This window comes from Lepus europaeus, chromosome 14 (genome assembly GCF_033115175.1).
Source record: "Lepus europaeus isolate LE1 chromosome 14, mLepTim1.pri, whole genome shotgun sequence".
Classification (NCBI taxonomy): domain Eukaryota; kingdom Metazoa; phylum Chordata; class Mammalia; order Lagomorpha; family Leporidae; genus Lepus; species Lepus europaeus.
The window spans coordinates 64,381,714-64,397,912 of record NC_084840.1 but is presented as its reverse complement, the minus strand read 5'-3'; the positions used below and the strand labels follow the sequence as shown (position 1 = coordinate 64,397,912).

Genomic DNA, 16,199 nt, shown 5'->3' with positions numbered 1-16,199 from the left:
AAATAAATAAAAATTATTGAAAAAAAGAATAAGGGAAAAATAATCGGAAATGCAGGGATTTCCAGTTTGCTGTACAACCACAAACCCAGAGCCTCTTCTGTCAGAACTTCTGGCCTCTCCTCATGCACAACAGGCACCTTTCCATAGGTGACTAATGGAGTGGAATGATTAGTTTCTGTCTCCATGGTAACCTTAATCAAGTTCTCACCTGGGAAAGCTGAGCCAGGAGGCACTGCGAGCCTGTAGGCCTCACAGCTGGCCAATGGCAGAGCGAGGATGGGGCTCCAGACTCCTTAGTTCCACTTTCATGGTGCTGCCTGCCACGTACCCCATATGCCAGGAGCACAGAACTCGAGTCATGATATTACTATCAGGATATTGCCCCTTAAACCTAACTAGAATCTGTTCTGCTTCAGTTTACGGCATTTTCTTTCCTGTTTGCAGAGCCGAGTGAAAACAGCTGTTTCTAAAAATGAAACTAGAAAAGATGGTGGTGTGGCAGATTAGAGGAGATAAGGGCTGTGGTTTTTGGTTTCTGTTAGAACAAAACCTGCCCTAAAATTTGGGAATTACCCATATTAATGCTTCTTGCCGTTAGAACAGTTTTCCTGTAAAATCTGCATTTTTCCCAGACTCTCAAACCTCGCGCCTTGTGGTGTTTACACAGCAAGATTGGCAGCATTCTGCTAGGAGTTGCCAGTATGGATTTACAGCTGCTCCAAGCCATCCATTTCATAGTCTCTCTACAAATATGAAAATAATTTTCTTGACTGTGCTTTTGCAAGCAGATCCAGCAGCTTTCTGCTTCATAGTCATAGGACTATTTTTCCAGTATAGGGGAGGCTGCAAGAAGTATCTCATCCCTACCTAAATGTCCTGTTAAATGTTTTTAACTGCCTTTGTATTCTAGCAAACATTGCTATCTTGCTACAAAATGCTGGATGTAATGGCTGATTTTCAGCAAGCACTACTGACACAGGATCTCAAGCTGCCCTCAGTGTATAGATGTTAAGTGTTTTTTATTCCCTCCAAGTCAGCCTGATTTATGTGAGTATGAACAAATGAGCTTATTTCTTTGAGAAGGAGTTTTATTGACTGGGATCAGCATACCTGGCAGAGAGGGTGGGAAAATAGTGAATCTGTAGCTGGGGAAGCTGAACCTTGGAGGTTCTAGAGGTTCTGACCTCACAAACTCAGAGCTGTTGACTGCCTTGCCCAGAAGCCGTGAAGGGAATATTCCTCTTCCTCTGGCAGTTTTGTGTGGCTGGAGATTTAACCTTGAACTTTCAATTGATTGGAATATGTGGCCTTGTAGCAATCTGTAGTTTTAATAGAGCCCTGTTTCTGCCTGAGAAATATAGTTAAGTGAACATTTGGCAAATGATGACAGCTACAGTGGGAACATAAAGTTAAATGGAGCAGTGCTGCTAGTGGCTCAAGTTATTTTGTGGGTCCTTCTCAACATCAACATTTTTGTTCAGATTGGGCTTAGTGCCCTTAATTTACCCAAGTATTCCTAAGCTGGATCCAGGCCAGTGACAGGATAGGCCAACTGAAAACAGCTTGCCAACCTGAGAAGAGGATGTCTATTCTGGGGTCAGCCAGCTCAGGCGGGAGGATGGGCAAGCGGAAAGAAGCTGGAACTAGGCCGGCGCCGTGGCTTAACAGGCTAATCCTCCGCCTTGCGGCGCCAGCACACTGGGTTCTAGTCCCGGTCGGGGCGCTGGATTCTATCCCGGTTGCCCCTCTTCCAGGCCAGCTCTCTGCTATGGCCCGGGAAGGCAGTGGAGGATGGCCCAAGTCCTTGGGCCCTGCACCCGCATGGGAGACCAGGAGAAGCACCTGGCTCCTGGCTTTGGATCAGCGCGATGCGCCGGCTGCAGCGGCCATTGGAGGGTGAACCAACGGCAAAAAGGAAGACCTTTCTCTCTGTCTCTCTCTCACTATCCACTCTGCCTGTCCAAAAAAAAAAAAAAAATTAAAAAAAATTTAAAAAAGAAGCTGGAACTTAGGGCTCTTGAGAGAACAAATAGCTGCTCAAACTTGGAGTTCACAGCCTGTCACATCTTGCTTGTGAACATCTATTATAGGCATAGAGGTCCTATGATTTTATGAAATAGATGACAGATAAAAACCTTTGCAAGACAACTTTAACCTGTGAAATGATGATGGTTTCCTAATGTCATCCTTTTTGTCTGCATCACAGTTAACACTCATTGCTACGAGATGCAAAGCAAACTTCCTGGAACCTAGAGGATAGTGTGCCTGTGGTTGTTGGAGGGAGTGTAATCTGCTTTGTGAAAAATGAGGGGAGTTTGCATGAGTGACTCAGTTGAAGAGGCTTCCAGGCAAAAGGAATGGGCTGTGCAGAGGTGGGAGAAGAGAGGGATGAGATCCTGGTTGGTTCTTGATTACATTGTTATATGCTTCCTACTCCACTGGGATGAGGTGATTGTTTTCCCTGTCACTTTAGTCAGTCTTCCATTGACCCCCTGCCCTCTAAAGTTGGATAACTTAGGCCACTGTGCTGCAATTTTAGTTGTCTGGAGCATGTAGGGGCAAGGACGGATCTACTCTGAGGATTATTACCACTGATGAAACTTCAGGAAATGAAATGAAATGAATTGACAAAGTCACACATACGTGGATGGAGCAGGGATTCTTGTCCACAACTTATGACTGTAAATCCTGTGTTCTCACTGAATTCTCCTAATTGTTGTGTACATTTGTTTGTTAATTGCTAATTAGAACGTTCTACAATTTGGTCCTACTTCAAGTTGAGTACATTTCTTCCTTTTCCATCTTCCCCAGCCTGTAGTCCCATTGACTAGTTTGTGATTGATACAATAGTGAATGCTCTATTTTTAACCACTATTTTTCCACTTTATGAAAGAGCCATTTTTCCCCTCAAGTTAAATCTGAGCTGCTTTCCGTTGTTTTTGCCAAAGGAGGTGGAAATTGGTTCCAGCAGAGATGTTTTCTGTTAATCATAATGTTTTTGAATAATGTTGTATATTAATCTATTAGTCCTATTATATTATCCGTGAACCAGAGTATAGTGGTCAAAAACACCACAAATTCAACTTTTTTTTTCCCATCATGATTTTCAATCTCAGGACTTCCTAGTCTCTCTCCTGAGTTCAGACACTGTATTTTGAAATTCACTCTACTTTTTCTTTCTTTAAAAAAAAGCATACAGAATCCCAAACAAAACCCTTTTTTCTTTTAATACACTAGAATTATTGAATTACTGTAAAAGCTTATAAATGTGCATTAGTTTTATTTCCCATCCTATACCCATTCCTCTCCAGTCCAATCTAATTAGATTGGGTAACAGGAAGTCCTGGAAAGCAGATTGCGTTTCTCCTTTTCCTTTTCTTTTTAATGAGAACCATCTGAAATTAGCCCAGTGCAGAAATTTCAACATCAAACACGTGTGAGCCAAGTAAACACATCTGTTCAGTTGTTCCAGATGCAAAGTGGATCTGGGTGGATGCATCTGATGTTCAACCTGATAGGGCTAATGGTGGCTTTCCCAAAGATGCATTCAGCCAGTGTGGCTGGATTACAGCAAGAAACACAGATTTCAAATTCAGAGTAACTACTGGCACCTGGCAGGTATACTTTCTATTCCGAAACCCAAAGGAAGCATTTGGCCAATTGAATGTAATTGTGTTGAATGACATCCTTTTATGTGGTGGTGAGATTATCTCATATCATCTGGTACCTATTTTTCCAGTTAAGGAAATGATTTTGGTGTATTGACTTAGCAGCTATGTATGTAGATAGCCTCACTGATCTATCCAAGGGTAGATGGGGCCAGTGACCTCTGGCCATGAGAGCCACAGGAGACTTAGGATGATGCTGGAAGTAGAAACCAGGGGAATTAACTAAGTCTACTCCCCAAGGATCCCCTGATGCTGTTTTTGGAGGCATGGATCCCGAGCTAGGGTGAGATTTCTTATACTCAGAAAAGGGAGTCATATTTAGCTTGTCGATTATGGCCATCATCATAATTTAGCAAATGCCTACAGCTGCAGTGGGAACACATTGTTTTCCGACATTATCATGATATAGTAATATTAGAAATGAGTAAAGGCAGACATGTGAGGTGAATAAAGGGCAATTTTATATTTCCTTGGTTGGGATTCTTCTTGTTGCTGTGGCGTTAAGGTCTTCTTGAATACTGTTACCCATGGGTTGTGGAAGCGCATTGCTCTGTCCTTACTCATTCACTCTGTTACCATATGTTTACTGAGTAACTGTGCTGGCATTGGGTGTACAGATGTGCTCATGGTCACCTAGGGAGTTATGAGGCTAGTTGGTCAAGTTGATCATTCAACACTTGAGCTGGCTAAGTGCCGAGGGAGGTGTGCGGAGTGCCTGTAGTGGCTCAGGAGGGCTAGACTGACCCAGAGGGCAGAATTACACAAGACTTCCTGATAGAGTGCATGGAGGGATGGGAGGAGGGGGTGGCATTGTGGCATAGTAGGTAAAGCCTCTGCCTGCAATGCCAGCATCCTTATGGGCACAGATTTGGGTCCCTGCTGCTTCACTTCCAATCCAGCTCCCTGATAATGGCCTGGGAAAAGCAGTGGAAGATGGCCAAGGTGCTTGGGCTCCTGTTACCCAGGTGGGAGACCTGGGGGAAGCCCGTGGCTCCTGGATTCAGCCTGTCCCAGCTCCAGCCACTGTGGCCATTTAGAGAGTGAGTCAGTGGATGAATGGAAGATCTCTCTCTTTCTCTGTCCCCCTCTCTCTAATTCTGATTTTCAAATGAATAAATAAGTCTTTTATTCTTATTATTTTTTTAAATTTTTGATAGGCAGAGTGGACAGTGAGAGAGAGACAGAGAGAGAAAGGTCTTCCTTTGCCGTTGGTTCACCCTCCAATGGCCGCCGTGGCCGGCGCACTGCGCTGATCTGAAGGCAGGAGCCAGGTGCTTCTCCTGGTCTCCCATGGGGTGCAGGGCCCAAGGACTTGGGCCATCCTCCACTGCCTTCCCGGGCCATAGCAGAGAGCTGGCCTGGAAGAGGGGCAACCAGGACAGAATCCGGCGCCCCGACCGGGACTAGAACCTGGTGTGCTGGCGCCGCTATGCGGAGGATTAGCCTGTTGAGCCATGGTGCCGGCCTTAAATAAGTCTTTAAAAATAAAAAAATAATGCACTGGGGACTGAGTCCAAAAGTGACAAATGAAAAGAAAGCCAAAGTGAAGGCAGTGGCTACCCAAGGAAAGCGCAGGACAAGTCAGTCGGAGTCCTGATAGTGTTCTTAGGGAAAGGGTCCAGGGGGAAGAATAGAGGGAGTGGCAGTGCCAGAGACAGGCGTGGGTCAGATCATGGCAGAGAGCCACCAGGGGCAACAGTAAGGGTGAATGAACCAAGACAGGGGTGTCAAAGGCTTTTGAGCGGCCAGTGAGAGAAGGGAGACATTAAGGCAACTCGTTCTGATCTGAAAGCAGCCGGCACAGTTCTGCCTCACATGAGCAGAGTTTCCATGTTTATCCTGTTTAAAATGAAGACAAGTGTAACAGGACTTTGCTGGAGCTGTGCAAAAGAGTGGTCACCAGAGCTAAACTGACTCTGCATTGACTCAAGTCTCCGGAATGGTTCAACAGATGGAATGGCAGAGGCCATCGACACCAGCTTCCCCTTTGACGGGCAGGCAGCTGAGGGCCAGCACAGAAAGGCTCACCCGGGGGCAGACACTGGGCCTCCCCCAGCTGCTGGCAGAGCTCCCAAGAGCACATTTTCTCAGGAACCCTTCTGCTTACACTCTGAATTATTTTTATCATTTGTAGAAAACTTGGTGTTTTAGGAATGTATAAATATAGAATCAATGTTTTCCCCCTCCCAAGGACTCACTTGTTCTAGCCCCTTTTACATTTGCTCACCATAACTTTGTTCTGAATGATAGCACATGCCCCTGATGTATTTGGATAAGAAATAATGAAAATAGCAACATTTACTAATTTCTTACCTCAGAGATTGGTAAAAATAACATCTTAAATATACAAGTTGAGAAAGTAGAAGACTTAAGTTATGCTTACCTAAGTAGTTTTCTGTTTGTATGGCCTATTTGTCTGCATATTCAGTTATCCTTGTCCATCCGGCTGTGAGACAAGGGAAGGGGGTACAGACCCCTTCACAGTGGTTGTGAGGTGTCCCTGCACATGCAGAGCAGGGAGAAGTGAGGGAGGGAAGCCGGGTGGGTCAGGAGTTGGGAGATTTGGGCACCTGAGAGTATAGAGATACTCACCCCGTGGGACACTCCAAGGAGTTGATAGTTAACTGTTAATGCATGTAGCTTTGTCCAGGTCTGGTATAATGTGCTCTCCTGAGCTATCATTTCTGAATGCTCAGAAGCAATTTCAAACTTTGCTTTCGCTTCTGTCAAGTAAATAAAAAGGTTAGAGTTAGCCCAAAAGAATAGCTAATGAGATGATGTTCCCTGGTGGCAGATTTAGCTATTACTATAATTTGAATACAATTGCTCTGTCCTGAGAAAGGGTCTCACTCTGCTTGGTTAAATAGTACCTGATCTTTGGTAGGTTCCATGTCGGGGGATTTTACTGTCTTTTTTTCAAGTTTTAATACTAGGAAGATCTCAAGAACCATAGATGGATGATATTTTGAATTTATTAAGTCATCAACATGAGTTTCACCTTTTAAGCCAGTCCAAGAGAAAAACAAATTTAACTTAGATATGAAGATAGTATAAGGAGCATGGACTCTGAAGCCAGGCTGACCTGAGTTTGAATCTTACGTCTGGCAGGTGGGGGTGGAGACACATTTGGACAAATAAAGCTTCAGAATTATCTTGTACCTCATTTGTGAACTGTAGGTACCAATGCTCTCCAGGGATGTTCTGAGGAGTAATTAAAATCTATTCGAGGACAAGACACATCCAGACCACTACAAATAAAAGTTCTATTCTCCCGTATCAATCCTACAGTCAGCTGAGTATTTGTTACATCCCCGGCTCTGGGCTAGGTATTTGGGAGAGGCAGGATCAAAGAAGAGTCAGACATATATTTAGTGCTAAAGAGCTTATAATTAAGTGGGGAAGCTGTTACATGCACACAAGCTGCTACCTACAGGCTCTGACCACACGGTCTCCTCATTGTTTCTGGAACACCCAGGCCTGTTCCTGCCTCAGCACTTGGGCACTTGCTGCCCCCTCTCCCTGGAACTCTTGTCTCCCGCTCCTCTACCTCCTTCAGATCTTGACTCAAAGATCGGCGTGTCTGAAATGTTCCCTGATCACCATGGGTAAAGTCATCCCAGTGCTGCTACTCCCCGACTGTCTTCCCTGTTTGTCTTTCTGGCTGACAACTATGTTTCATTTAGATAAATGTTGGTATTTTTTCACCTTGTGTTCCTCTTACCTCTTTAGTGTGAACTGTATGATTGATTTCTTTATGGCTCAGTCCCAGTGCCTACAATCCCAGTGTCTAAAAGCACTCCAAATGTGGATGGAATAAATGAGTGATGAAATTAATTTCAGGTACAGGGCGGGGCATCCACAAAGCTCCAAAGGATAAAGAATAGGAGGTATGTTAGGGGCTGTATTAGTTTTCTGTTGCTTTTGTAACAAATGATCATAAACTTAAGGACTTAAAATCGCACAGATTGGTATGTTTCTGCAAGGCAGAAGCCTGGCACAAGTCTCATTGGGCTAAAGTCCAGGCATCCACAGGGCTGGCTTTCAGGGTGTTCCTTTCTGAGGCTCCAGGGGAGAATTTGTTTCCATGCTTTTTCTGGCTTCTGGAGCCCATACATACTCCTTGTCTTATTCTTTCTTCCGTCTTTGAAGCCAGCCATGACTGGTTGAGTCCCATCAACAGTGAGTGAGTGTCACATCACTCTGGCCTCCTCTTCTGTCTCCCTCTTCCACTAGTAAGGACCATTATAATTATATTGGGCCCATCTAGAAAGTTCAGGATGCTTCCCTGTTTTGAAGTCTAATTAGCAACTTTAATCCCATCTGCAAGTTCATTCCCCTTTGCCATATAACCTAACCTGCTCACAGGTCTGGGGATCAGGACATGGGCATCTTTTGAGGGTTCATTTTTGGCCTACCACAAGGACTATCAAGAAATTTTACTTGGAGCCTAGGATCTGAGCTGCCAGTCTTGAGGTATAAAATTGGGAAATATAGCCAGGCATGACCATGACTGTCAAGATTTAGCATGTGCACTGCATCTGGAAGATGGTGGGAGGTTGCTGAAGTCCCTAAAGTGGGGGCGGGGGTGATCAAACTGAGGCTTTAGGAGATGAATATGGACTTACAGCAGGGATTCTCAGGGAACTGATGTTTATCTTCTTAAAGCATGTGACTCCCCTCCCCTTTCTAAGTGCAGAAAGCTAGGTATATATTTAGGATTTCCTAAAAAAAATAGAGTGCTGTTAGGATACCTTTTGAAAAACTACCTTGTTGTATCACACATACACAGCACACAAATGGAGACTCACCAAGTCCTGTTTCAGACACACTCACGCAAGTGCTCAGTCCTCTCAAATGCAAACTTGCGGCCTCACCCTGTTCTTGGGGTCTCCTTTCTGTGCTCATCAGTGGCCCTCAATTTTTTTCTTCCCTGACATACACATACCTGAATATATATCTTCCAGCCAGTAACCTAGGCTTACTGTGGCAGTAGTTCTCACAGGATCATGCTGTAAACCTCCCCAGCAGCCCTCAAAGACTCTCTCAGAAGATGTGTATAGTTTAACAAAGTCTATCTTCTTTCACCTTTTCCACCAATCTCACGAAGGCTACTACTTGGGGTGCCTGCATGCTATATTAGGGTAATTGAGTTGAGATCCTGTTACTCTGCTCTGATCCAGTTACTGCTAACGTGAATCTTGGGAGGCAGCAGGTGATGACTCAAGTTTTTGGGTTCCTACCTTCTACATGGGAGACCTGGATGGAGTTCCAAGCTCCTGGTTTCAGCCTGGGCCAAGCCTGGATGTTGTTGGTATTTGGGGGCTGAATTAGTAGATAGAAGATTGATCTCTATCTGTCTCGATCTCTCTTTCTCTCTCTCTCTCTCTCTGTTTCTCCTCTCCCCTCAAATAAAATGAAAATAAATAACTTAAAACAGCACTGTTCAATAGAACTTTCTACAGTGACAGAACTAACATCCATCCATCTATCTTCCGTCCACTGTAGTAATTTTGAAATGTGACTGGTGCAGCTATAAATAGACACATGTTGCTGATGGCTACCATGTTGAAGAGTGCAGCTTTCAATATCTAATACTTGCTGAGCATGTGCAAGAGGCTGTAATAGTATTTGTGGGACACAGAGTAGTATATGATGAGGACACAAGTTTTTCATTTAAACTTCTACTATAACATTGTGATTTTTGGGCAAGTCATGTAATCTCTCTTAATCTAGTTATGTCATCTACCAACTTGTATGATCACTTGTATGTCAGAGAGTAGGGGCAAATGCTGTCTGGCCTAGAGGAGACGATAATTTTACTTCTGAATTGTTTTAAATTGATGCATGGTGATAAAAATCAGATCTCCTTTCAATTGATTTTAGTATTGCTTTTTAATATTCTAGATAGCATACCTTCTCCTTGCCCAGGCAAGGGTGGACTGTACTCACTGCCTGCCCATGCTACCATACTGGGTATGATGTCACATGAAACAAGATTAAAAATGGAACAATATGGGGCCGGTGCTGTGGCATAGCAGGTAAAACCACCGCCTGCAGTGCTGGCATCCCATACAGGTGCCGGTTCAAAACCCAGCTGCTTCACTTCTGATCCAGCTCTCTGCTATAGCCTGGAAAAGCAGTAGAAGATGGCCCAAGTCCTTGGGCCCCTGCACCCATGTGGAAGACCCGGAAGAAGCTCCTGGCTCCTGGCTTCAGATCAGCGCAACTCCGGCCTTTGCATCCAATTGGGGAATGTACCAGTGGATAGAAGACCTCTCTCTGCCTCTCCTTCTCTTTGTGTAACTCTGACTTTCAAATAAATAAATAAATCTTTAAAAACAAATGGAACAATATTAGTAAAAGTCTGAGCACTGTGTCATACACATAGTTTGCAGTCATTCGTTCAACAAGTACTGATTAGCACCTACAATGGTGCTAGAGATACAGATACAATATGGAAAGATTAGAGGACCTGCTTACTGAATGGGAGAGGGCACATTTAATAAAAGCTGGCCTATAATTTTGTGGATTTTTAGTTAATTTTTAAAACTGCCAGTGGTTTTTTTTTTTTTTTTCATTTTTGTAGAAGTCAGCATTGGTTCATATGGATTTGATTTACTTATTTCCCTTTATCCTAGCTTCATTTTGATCAATAACTTCAGCCATTACCAGACACTTTTCGGTTTTCTTCAGTCTGTGTAGCCCTAGGTAGTCCCTAATCTACTTTGTGTCTCTGTGGATTTTCCTGTACAGGACATTTCCTGTAAAATGAATCGTGTAACAGGTGGTCTTCTGTGATTGCTTTTTTCACCTAGCATGTTTTCAAAGTTCATTCATGTTGCAGTGTACACCAATACTTAATTTTTTTATTGTTTAAAGATTTATTTATTTGATTGATTGAAAGGCAGATTTAAAGATAGGGAGATAGAAGGGAGAAAAGAAATATATCTACTATCTGCTGGTTCACTCCCCCACATGGCCACAATAGGAAGGTCTGGACCAGGCTGAAGCCAGGAGCTAGTCTCCCACATGGTGGCAGAGTCCCAAGCCTTTGGGCCATCTTCTGCTGCTTTCCCAAGAGTATTGGCAGGGAGCTGGATCAGAAGTGGAAGAGCTGGGACTTGAACTTGCACCCATGGGGGATGCCAGTGTCACAGGCAGCAGCTTAACCTGCTATGCCACACGCTGGCTCCCACTTGTTTCATTGTTGAACATCATTCTATTGTATACCTATACAATATTTTATTTATCCATTCATGAGTTGATAGACATTTCTACTTCTTGGGTATTATGAACAGTGCTGCTGTATTTGTTTACAGGTTTTTGTTGTACGTTTTTTTTTTTTTTTTCTCACAGGCTTATACCTAGGAGTAAATTTGTCAATAGAGTAATTCTAGTTGGTAATATGCTAACTCTGTGTTTAATCTTTTGAGGAACTGTCAGACTGTTTGCAAATCTGTACCATTCTACATTCCCACCAGCAGTAGAGAAGGGTGTCAATTTCTCCACGTCCTCACCAGTACCTCCTATTAGCTTTTTCGATTACAGCCAGGCTAGTGAGCATGAAGTAGTGTGTAATTGTTGTTTTGATTTGTATTCCCCTGATGGTTAATGGTATCAAGCATCTTTTATGTGCTAATGAGTCATTTCTACAACTTTTGGAGAAATGTCCATTCAGATCCTTTGCCCAGTTTTTAATTGAATTATTTTTCTTTCCTGTCTTTTAATTTGGCTTGAGCAGGATGCTGATATGCTAACCGGTGATGAGCAAATATGGAAAGAAGTTCAAGAATCCTTGAAAAAAATTGAAGAGCTGAAGGCACATTGGAGTATCCTTTTATCTGTGGATGAGTTGGATGTTGCGATTGCTTTTTTATTGTTTGGAGTCTGGTGTTAATGAGGCCACCGGCAGAATATCACTTCTCTGTAAGCTTCCTTCTGTTCCATGATCATGGGCTGCATCTCTCATCCTAGTCGGCAGTTTGGGTACAGGCTAAGGAAGATTGTGGTGACATGAGCATGTATCTCTCACCACCATTAGAACAGATGGCTCAGAAACAGTAGGAAAGAAAGTAGTAGACTCTTTATATGTAAAAGGTACCATGTTTCTAGATTCCTTTCCACCCATAACCACATTCATCTCCAGGAAAGAATAGCTTAGAATCTTTATAACTTAAGGTCACTGACCCTCAGACACAGAAACCTCGTCTTAAATCAGCCATGACTACAACTCCAATGCGAGTGGCTACACAATAACTTTTCCTGGAATAAATAGTAAGGCCCCCTCAGTGGGTTAAAGTTCTAAGTAAAGTGAGATGGCAGATTGGGGAGGTTGTATAGGAAGATTCCTCTGGTGTTTTATTGTATGAAAGGTCTCCTATCAGGGACAGGATTTGCTTGGGATAGGCCAAGTGGGACATCACTCTCAGGAGAGGAGTGCATTTGGGGAAAAATGTGACAACACCACAGTAAGAAGAAAGAAGGATGCAAAAGGGCTACAAATAGGTCTTTTAAATACTTCGGGCAAACAGGAACAAAAACAAAAAACAAAACAAGAAACCACAAACCTACAGATGAGGTTTGAGGTTTCTCATCTACAGATAATGTTTTTAAAAGAATCATAAACAATGCAAAAGTAGTTAGACATTTCAATTTTTAAAGGTGAAATCATTTCTGAAATCCATGGCCCAGTGACTTTGTTAGTTAATCTATGAGAGACTTTGGCATTGGTTCCAAAGAAATGGAAAAGAAAACTATGATCATTAGAATGCTGTATGGGTTTACTAAGAGCAAGCAAGTCATGATTTTCTCTGAAGTTTGTAAATAGAGTTCATAAAGGGAATTAGTCAAGAAATTGATGTTAGAAGCCAACATAGCCAATTTTGTGTTGCTGAATGATAAGAATGATGCTTAATTGGGTCACAGTCACTTTTGAGTGCTTTGTTCCCATCTCAGTCCTCCTCAACCTTTGATTAAGTCTCTTGAATAAAGAGACAGGCAGGGTTCATCATATATCCAAAAATGTATAGATGGAAGAGATAGCAGATGTAGAATGATACAATCAGGAGTTCAAAAAAATCCCTGGAAGTTTAAGTGATGTCTTCAGTTTAAAAAGATGAAATTTTGTCAAGAGTGTATATAAAATATTCTGTTGAGATAAAAAATTTTAAGTGTATAAATATTCAGAAAGCTTAACAAAGATAAGAAACACTTTTTTTATATGTATATATGTATGCATTTGAAAGGCAAAATTATGGAGATGGGGAACAGGGAGGAGAGAGACAGAGAAAGAGATATCTTTGATTCACTGGTTTACTCCCCAAATGGCTACAACAGCTAGAGCTGGGCCAGTCCAAAGCCAGGAGCCAGGAGCTTCTCCTGGGTCTCTCATGCTGGTGCAGAGGCCCAAGCACTTAGGCCATTTTTTACTCCTTTCTCAGACCATAGCAGAAAGCTAGATCAGAAGTGGAGCAGCCGGGACTCAAACCAGCATCCATATGGGATGCCAGCACTGCAAGTAATGACTTTACCTGCTACTCCACAGCACTGGCCACCAGTATATTAAAAACTTTTAGTGCTTTAGTAAGCAACATGGTTTGGGGCCAGCATCATGGTGTAGTGAGTAGACCTTCTACCTGTGATGCCAACATCCCATATGGGCACCTGTTCAAGTCCTGGCTGTTCCACGTCCAGTCCACCTCCCTGCTAATGACCTGGGCAAAGCAGTGGAGAATGACCCAACTGTATGGGCCTGTGCCACCCATGTGGGAGACCAGGAAGAAGCTACTGGCTCCTGGCTTTGGCCTGGCCCAGCTCTGCGGTTGCAGACATCTGGGGAGTGAATCAGCAGATAGAAGATTCTCTCTCTCTCTCTCTCTCTCTCTCTCTCTAGCTCTGACTTTCAAATAAATAAATAAATGTTTAGGGAAAAGACAGCATGGTTCACAACCATGAGAGTATGATATTAACTCCCCTCAAGGACTACAGAGATCTCAGGCTGCATTCATAGAAATGTATAGTACAAAGTAAGACAGTTGTTTGTATTGATCTCATCAATTCTTGAATTTTCTATTTAGTATGGAGTAGGACATTGAAGAAGGCATATAGAAAAACAAATAAATTTCAAGAAATAGAGCTGGAACCAAGGAAGAATTTGAAAGCCTGACTGTAGATCAGATGGAAGATCATGAAAAAAATAGCCAAATGTGAGAGTGGCAGGTCCATGGTCATGGGCTCAAAAAGCTGATACAGTGCAGAGGAGTAGAATTATTCTGTGTGGCTCCAAGGATGACCCAGCTACAGTTCATTCTCAATTGTGTAACTTTTTACAGAAAATGGAGTCTATGCCGCATGCCTTGCTGGTCATAATCCACCTTAGGATCCAGGCAGAAATTAAAAGGCACAGCACTCCATGCGTAACTCGCACACAAAATGGTATAGTCAATGTGAGAGGTCAAACATATTTTGGTAAATATAAATATTTACAGGGAATTCAGAGACACAGACATCAGCTTTGGGTAGTCAAAGTTCTCATGGAGGAGGCAACAACTGAGCTGTGTGTGGGAGGGCTCCCCGGAGTTCAGCCAGGCCAGCAGAGTGGAGAAGCGGGGTCCCTGGGCACAATACGGCACGAGGCGGCATGCTGCCAGGAAGTGGCCTACTGCTGTGTTTGAGAGGAGGGCAATGTGGTAAGGCCTTAAATACCATCACAGGTGAGAGGAAACCGTGGGATGAGTTTAAGCAGTAGAATAATATGATTAGGTGACCAAAAGCTCTGTGTTCTGACACTAGGAGTCTGAAGAAATTGATTAATTCCCAAGTGAATTTACTCTGCTCCTCTTTCTCTTTTCCCCTAATCCTCTTATGGTTGTTTAAAACTATTCCGGAAAAAAAAAAAAAAAGATATCTGTTCTGTCCACTGGTAATCTGTTCTCTTTGGGTGGGCTCTCTAGTCCTGCTTAGGTCTCGAGCTCAACTCCTCGCTGGAACTGAATGACTTGTAGTAAACACCACACAAATGCCAGGCACTAAATCTTTGAGCAAATAGATGCCAGCATTAGCTTGGGGGAAAAGCTTCTTAGTTAAAATTATTCCATTTTTTTGCTCACTGGGGTGTTATACAGGAAAGGTTTTGCCGCCTTTGCCAGGAGACCATTGCCAATATTGTGAAGGGAAATTGGCTCGTATTCCCTTCCAGCTTGCTTGGGGATAAAGTCGATGTATTCCTTTGAGTGGCTGCGGAACATCACATCTGGTTTTTGCTTCCAAAGCTTGTCACCTCAAGCATCTTTAGAATGAATTGGAAAATATATAAATGAATACATAAACAATAGTGGAGGTCAAATAACATAATGTTAAAATAAGGTGCAAGTCTTGCCACAGAAATGTCTAACATTGTGTAAGAGACAGTCATTCCTCCTGACAGTTCGTCAAATATCTAATCCTGGAATGAAAAGCCACAGAGGTTAGCCCAGCAATCTGTTACCAAATCAGTACATTGCATAAGACACTGCTCCCCCCAACCTGTGGGGGATGTATTCAGCAAACTTTAAACATACATGTCAGATGAATACAGAGGAGAATCACCAGCTCTTCTAGGACCAGAGTTAACTCCTCAGAGACAGGACTTGTCCTAAAATTACAGGGAGTGCAAGATGAAGGGCCCCCAGCTGCGCTTAGTGATGCTTGAAATTCTCAGCAAGCAAGCCATGCTTCGGGGTGAAGTATTTTGCCTCCAGGAGAAGGCCCCTGCTGAAAGGAAAATATGTTTCCTGTGAGGGTTCATAAAGATAATAGTCCTCACTCACGCAAGTGGCTTGATTAGCTTATTAAGAGTGTCTGCTGAGGGTATGGATGCTGGACAAAGTGGATTTTGCTGGAGGGAGGGATAAAGCAGAGCTGGAGTACACAGAGGGCTGCCTGTTTGAGATGCATCACGTTGTGCTAGGACACCACAGAGAGGTCCTGAGCTTGGGGGATTGTGAAGAGATGGGGTCCTGTGGGAGAATGGGATGTTCCATCCATCCGGGTCCATCGTATCCTTTACCTTAAGCCTAGTCATACTTAGAGGTCATAACACAGAAAAGAAGGGGGAAGATACTACTGTTTGTGTGGTGTGTATCTTGTGTGTGCCACCAAATGTTTTGCTCCTTTATCCCTGGCACCCAGACTTCTGCCTGGCTCACAACAGAGTGCATACAGAGTTTTGTCGTTCTGCATACAGTGTCTTATTTAATTCCCACAGTGACGTTATGCAGTTTTTACTTTTGGCCTGTCTCAAAGCACTTTACTTCCTCAGAACTTCAAACCTTACAAATGACACAATCAGCTTAGATTTGAATCCTGCTTTATCTACAGTCAGAGGCTATGCCACTTCTGCTGTATCTGAACTCTTCAAACATTGTTCCCCACAGGAACTCTGACATCTGAAAGGAGGTCAATGTATATCTACACTGTGGAAGGTGGGGGTAGGGGTGAGTGAAGGGCCAGTCCCAGCCCAGCTGCTTCCTTAGCCTGCCCCCACCCTCATGC

General features: G+C 43.3%; 1 protein-coding gene across 1 annotated transcript in view; it reads left to right on the top strand.

The window, feature by feature from the left end:
* The window catches only part of SMYD3 (SET and MYND domain containing 3), an 805,331-nt gene that overhangs the window by 658,154 nt on the left and 130,978 nt on the right, over positions 1–16,199 (top strand). Inside the window, exon 9 of the mRNA XM_062211394.1 lies at positions 11,410–11,497. Coding sequence (XP_062067378.1) covers positions 11,410–11,497 — 88 coding nt within the window. The remainder of the gene's footprint in view (positions 1–11,409; positions 11,498–16,199) is intronic.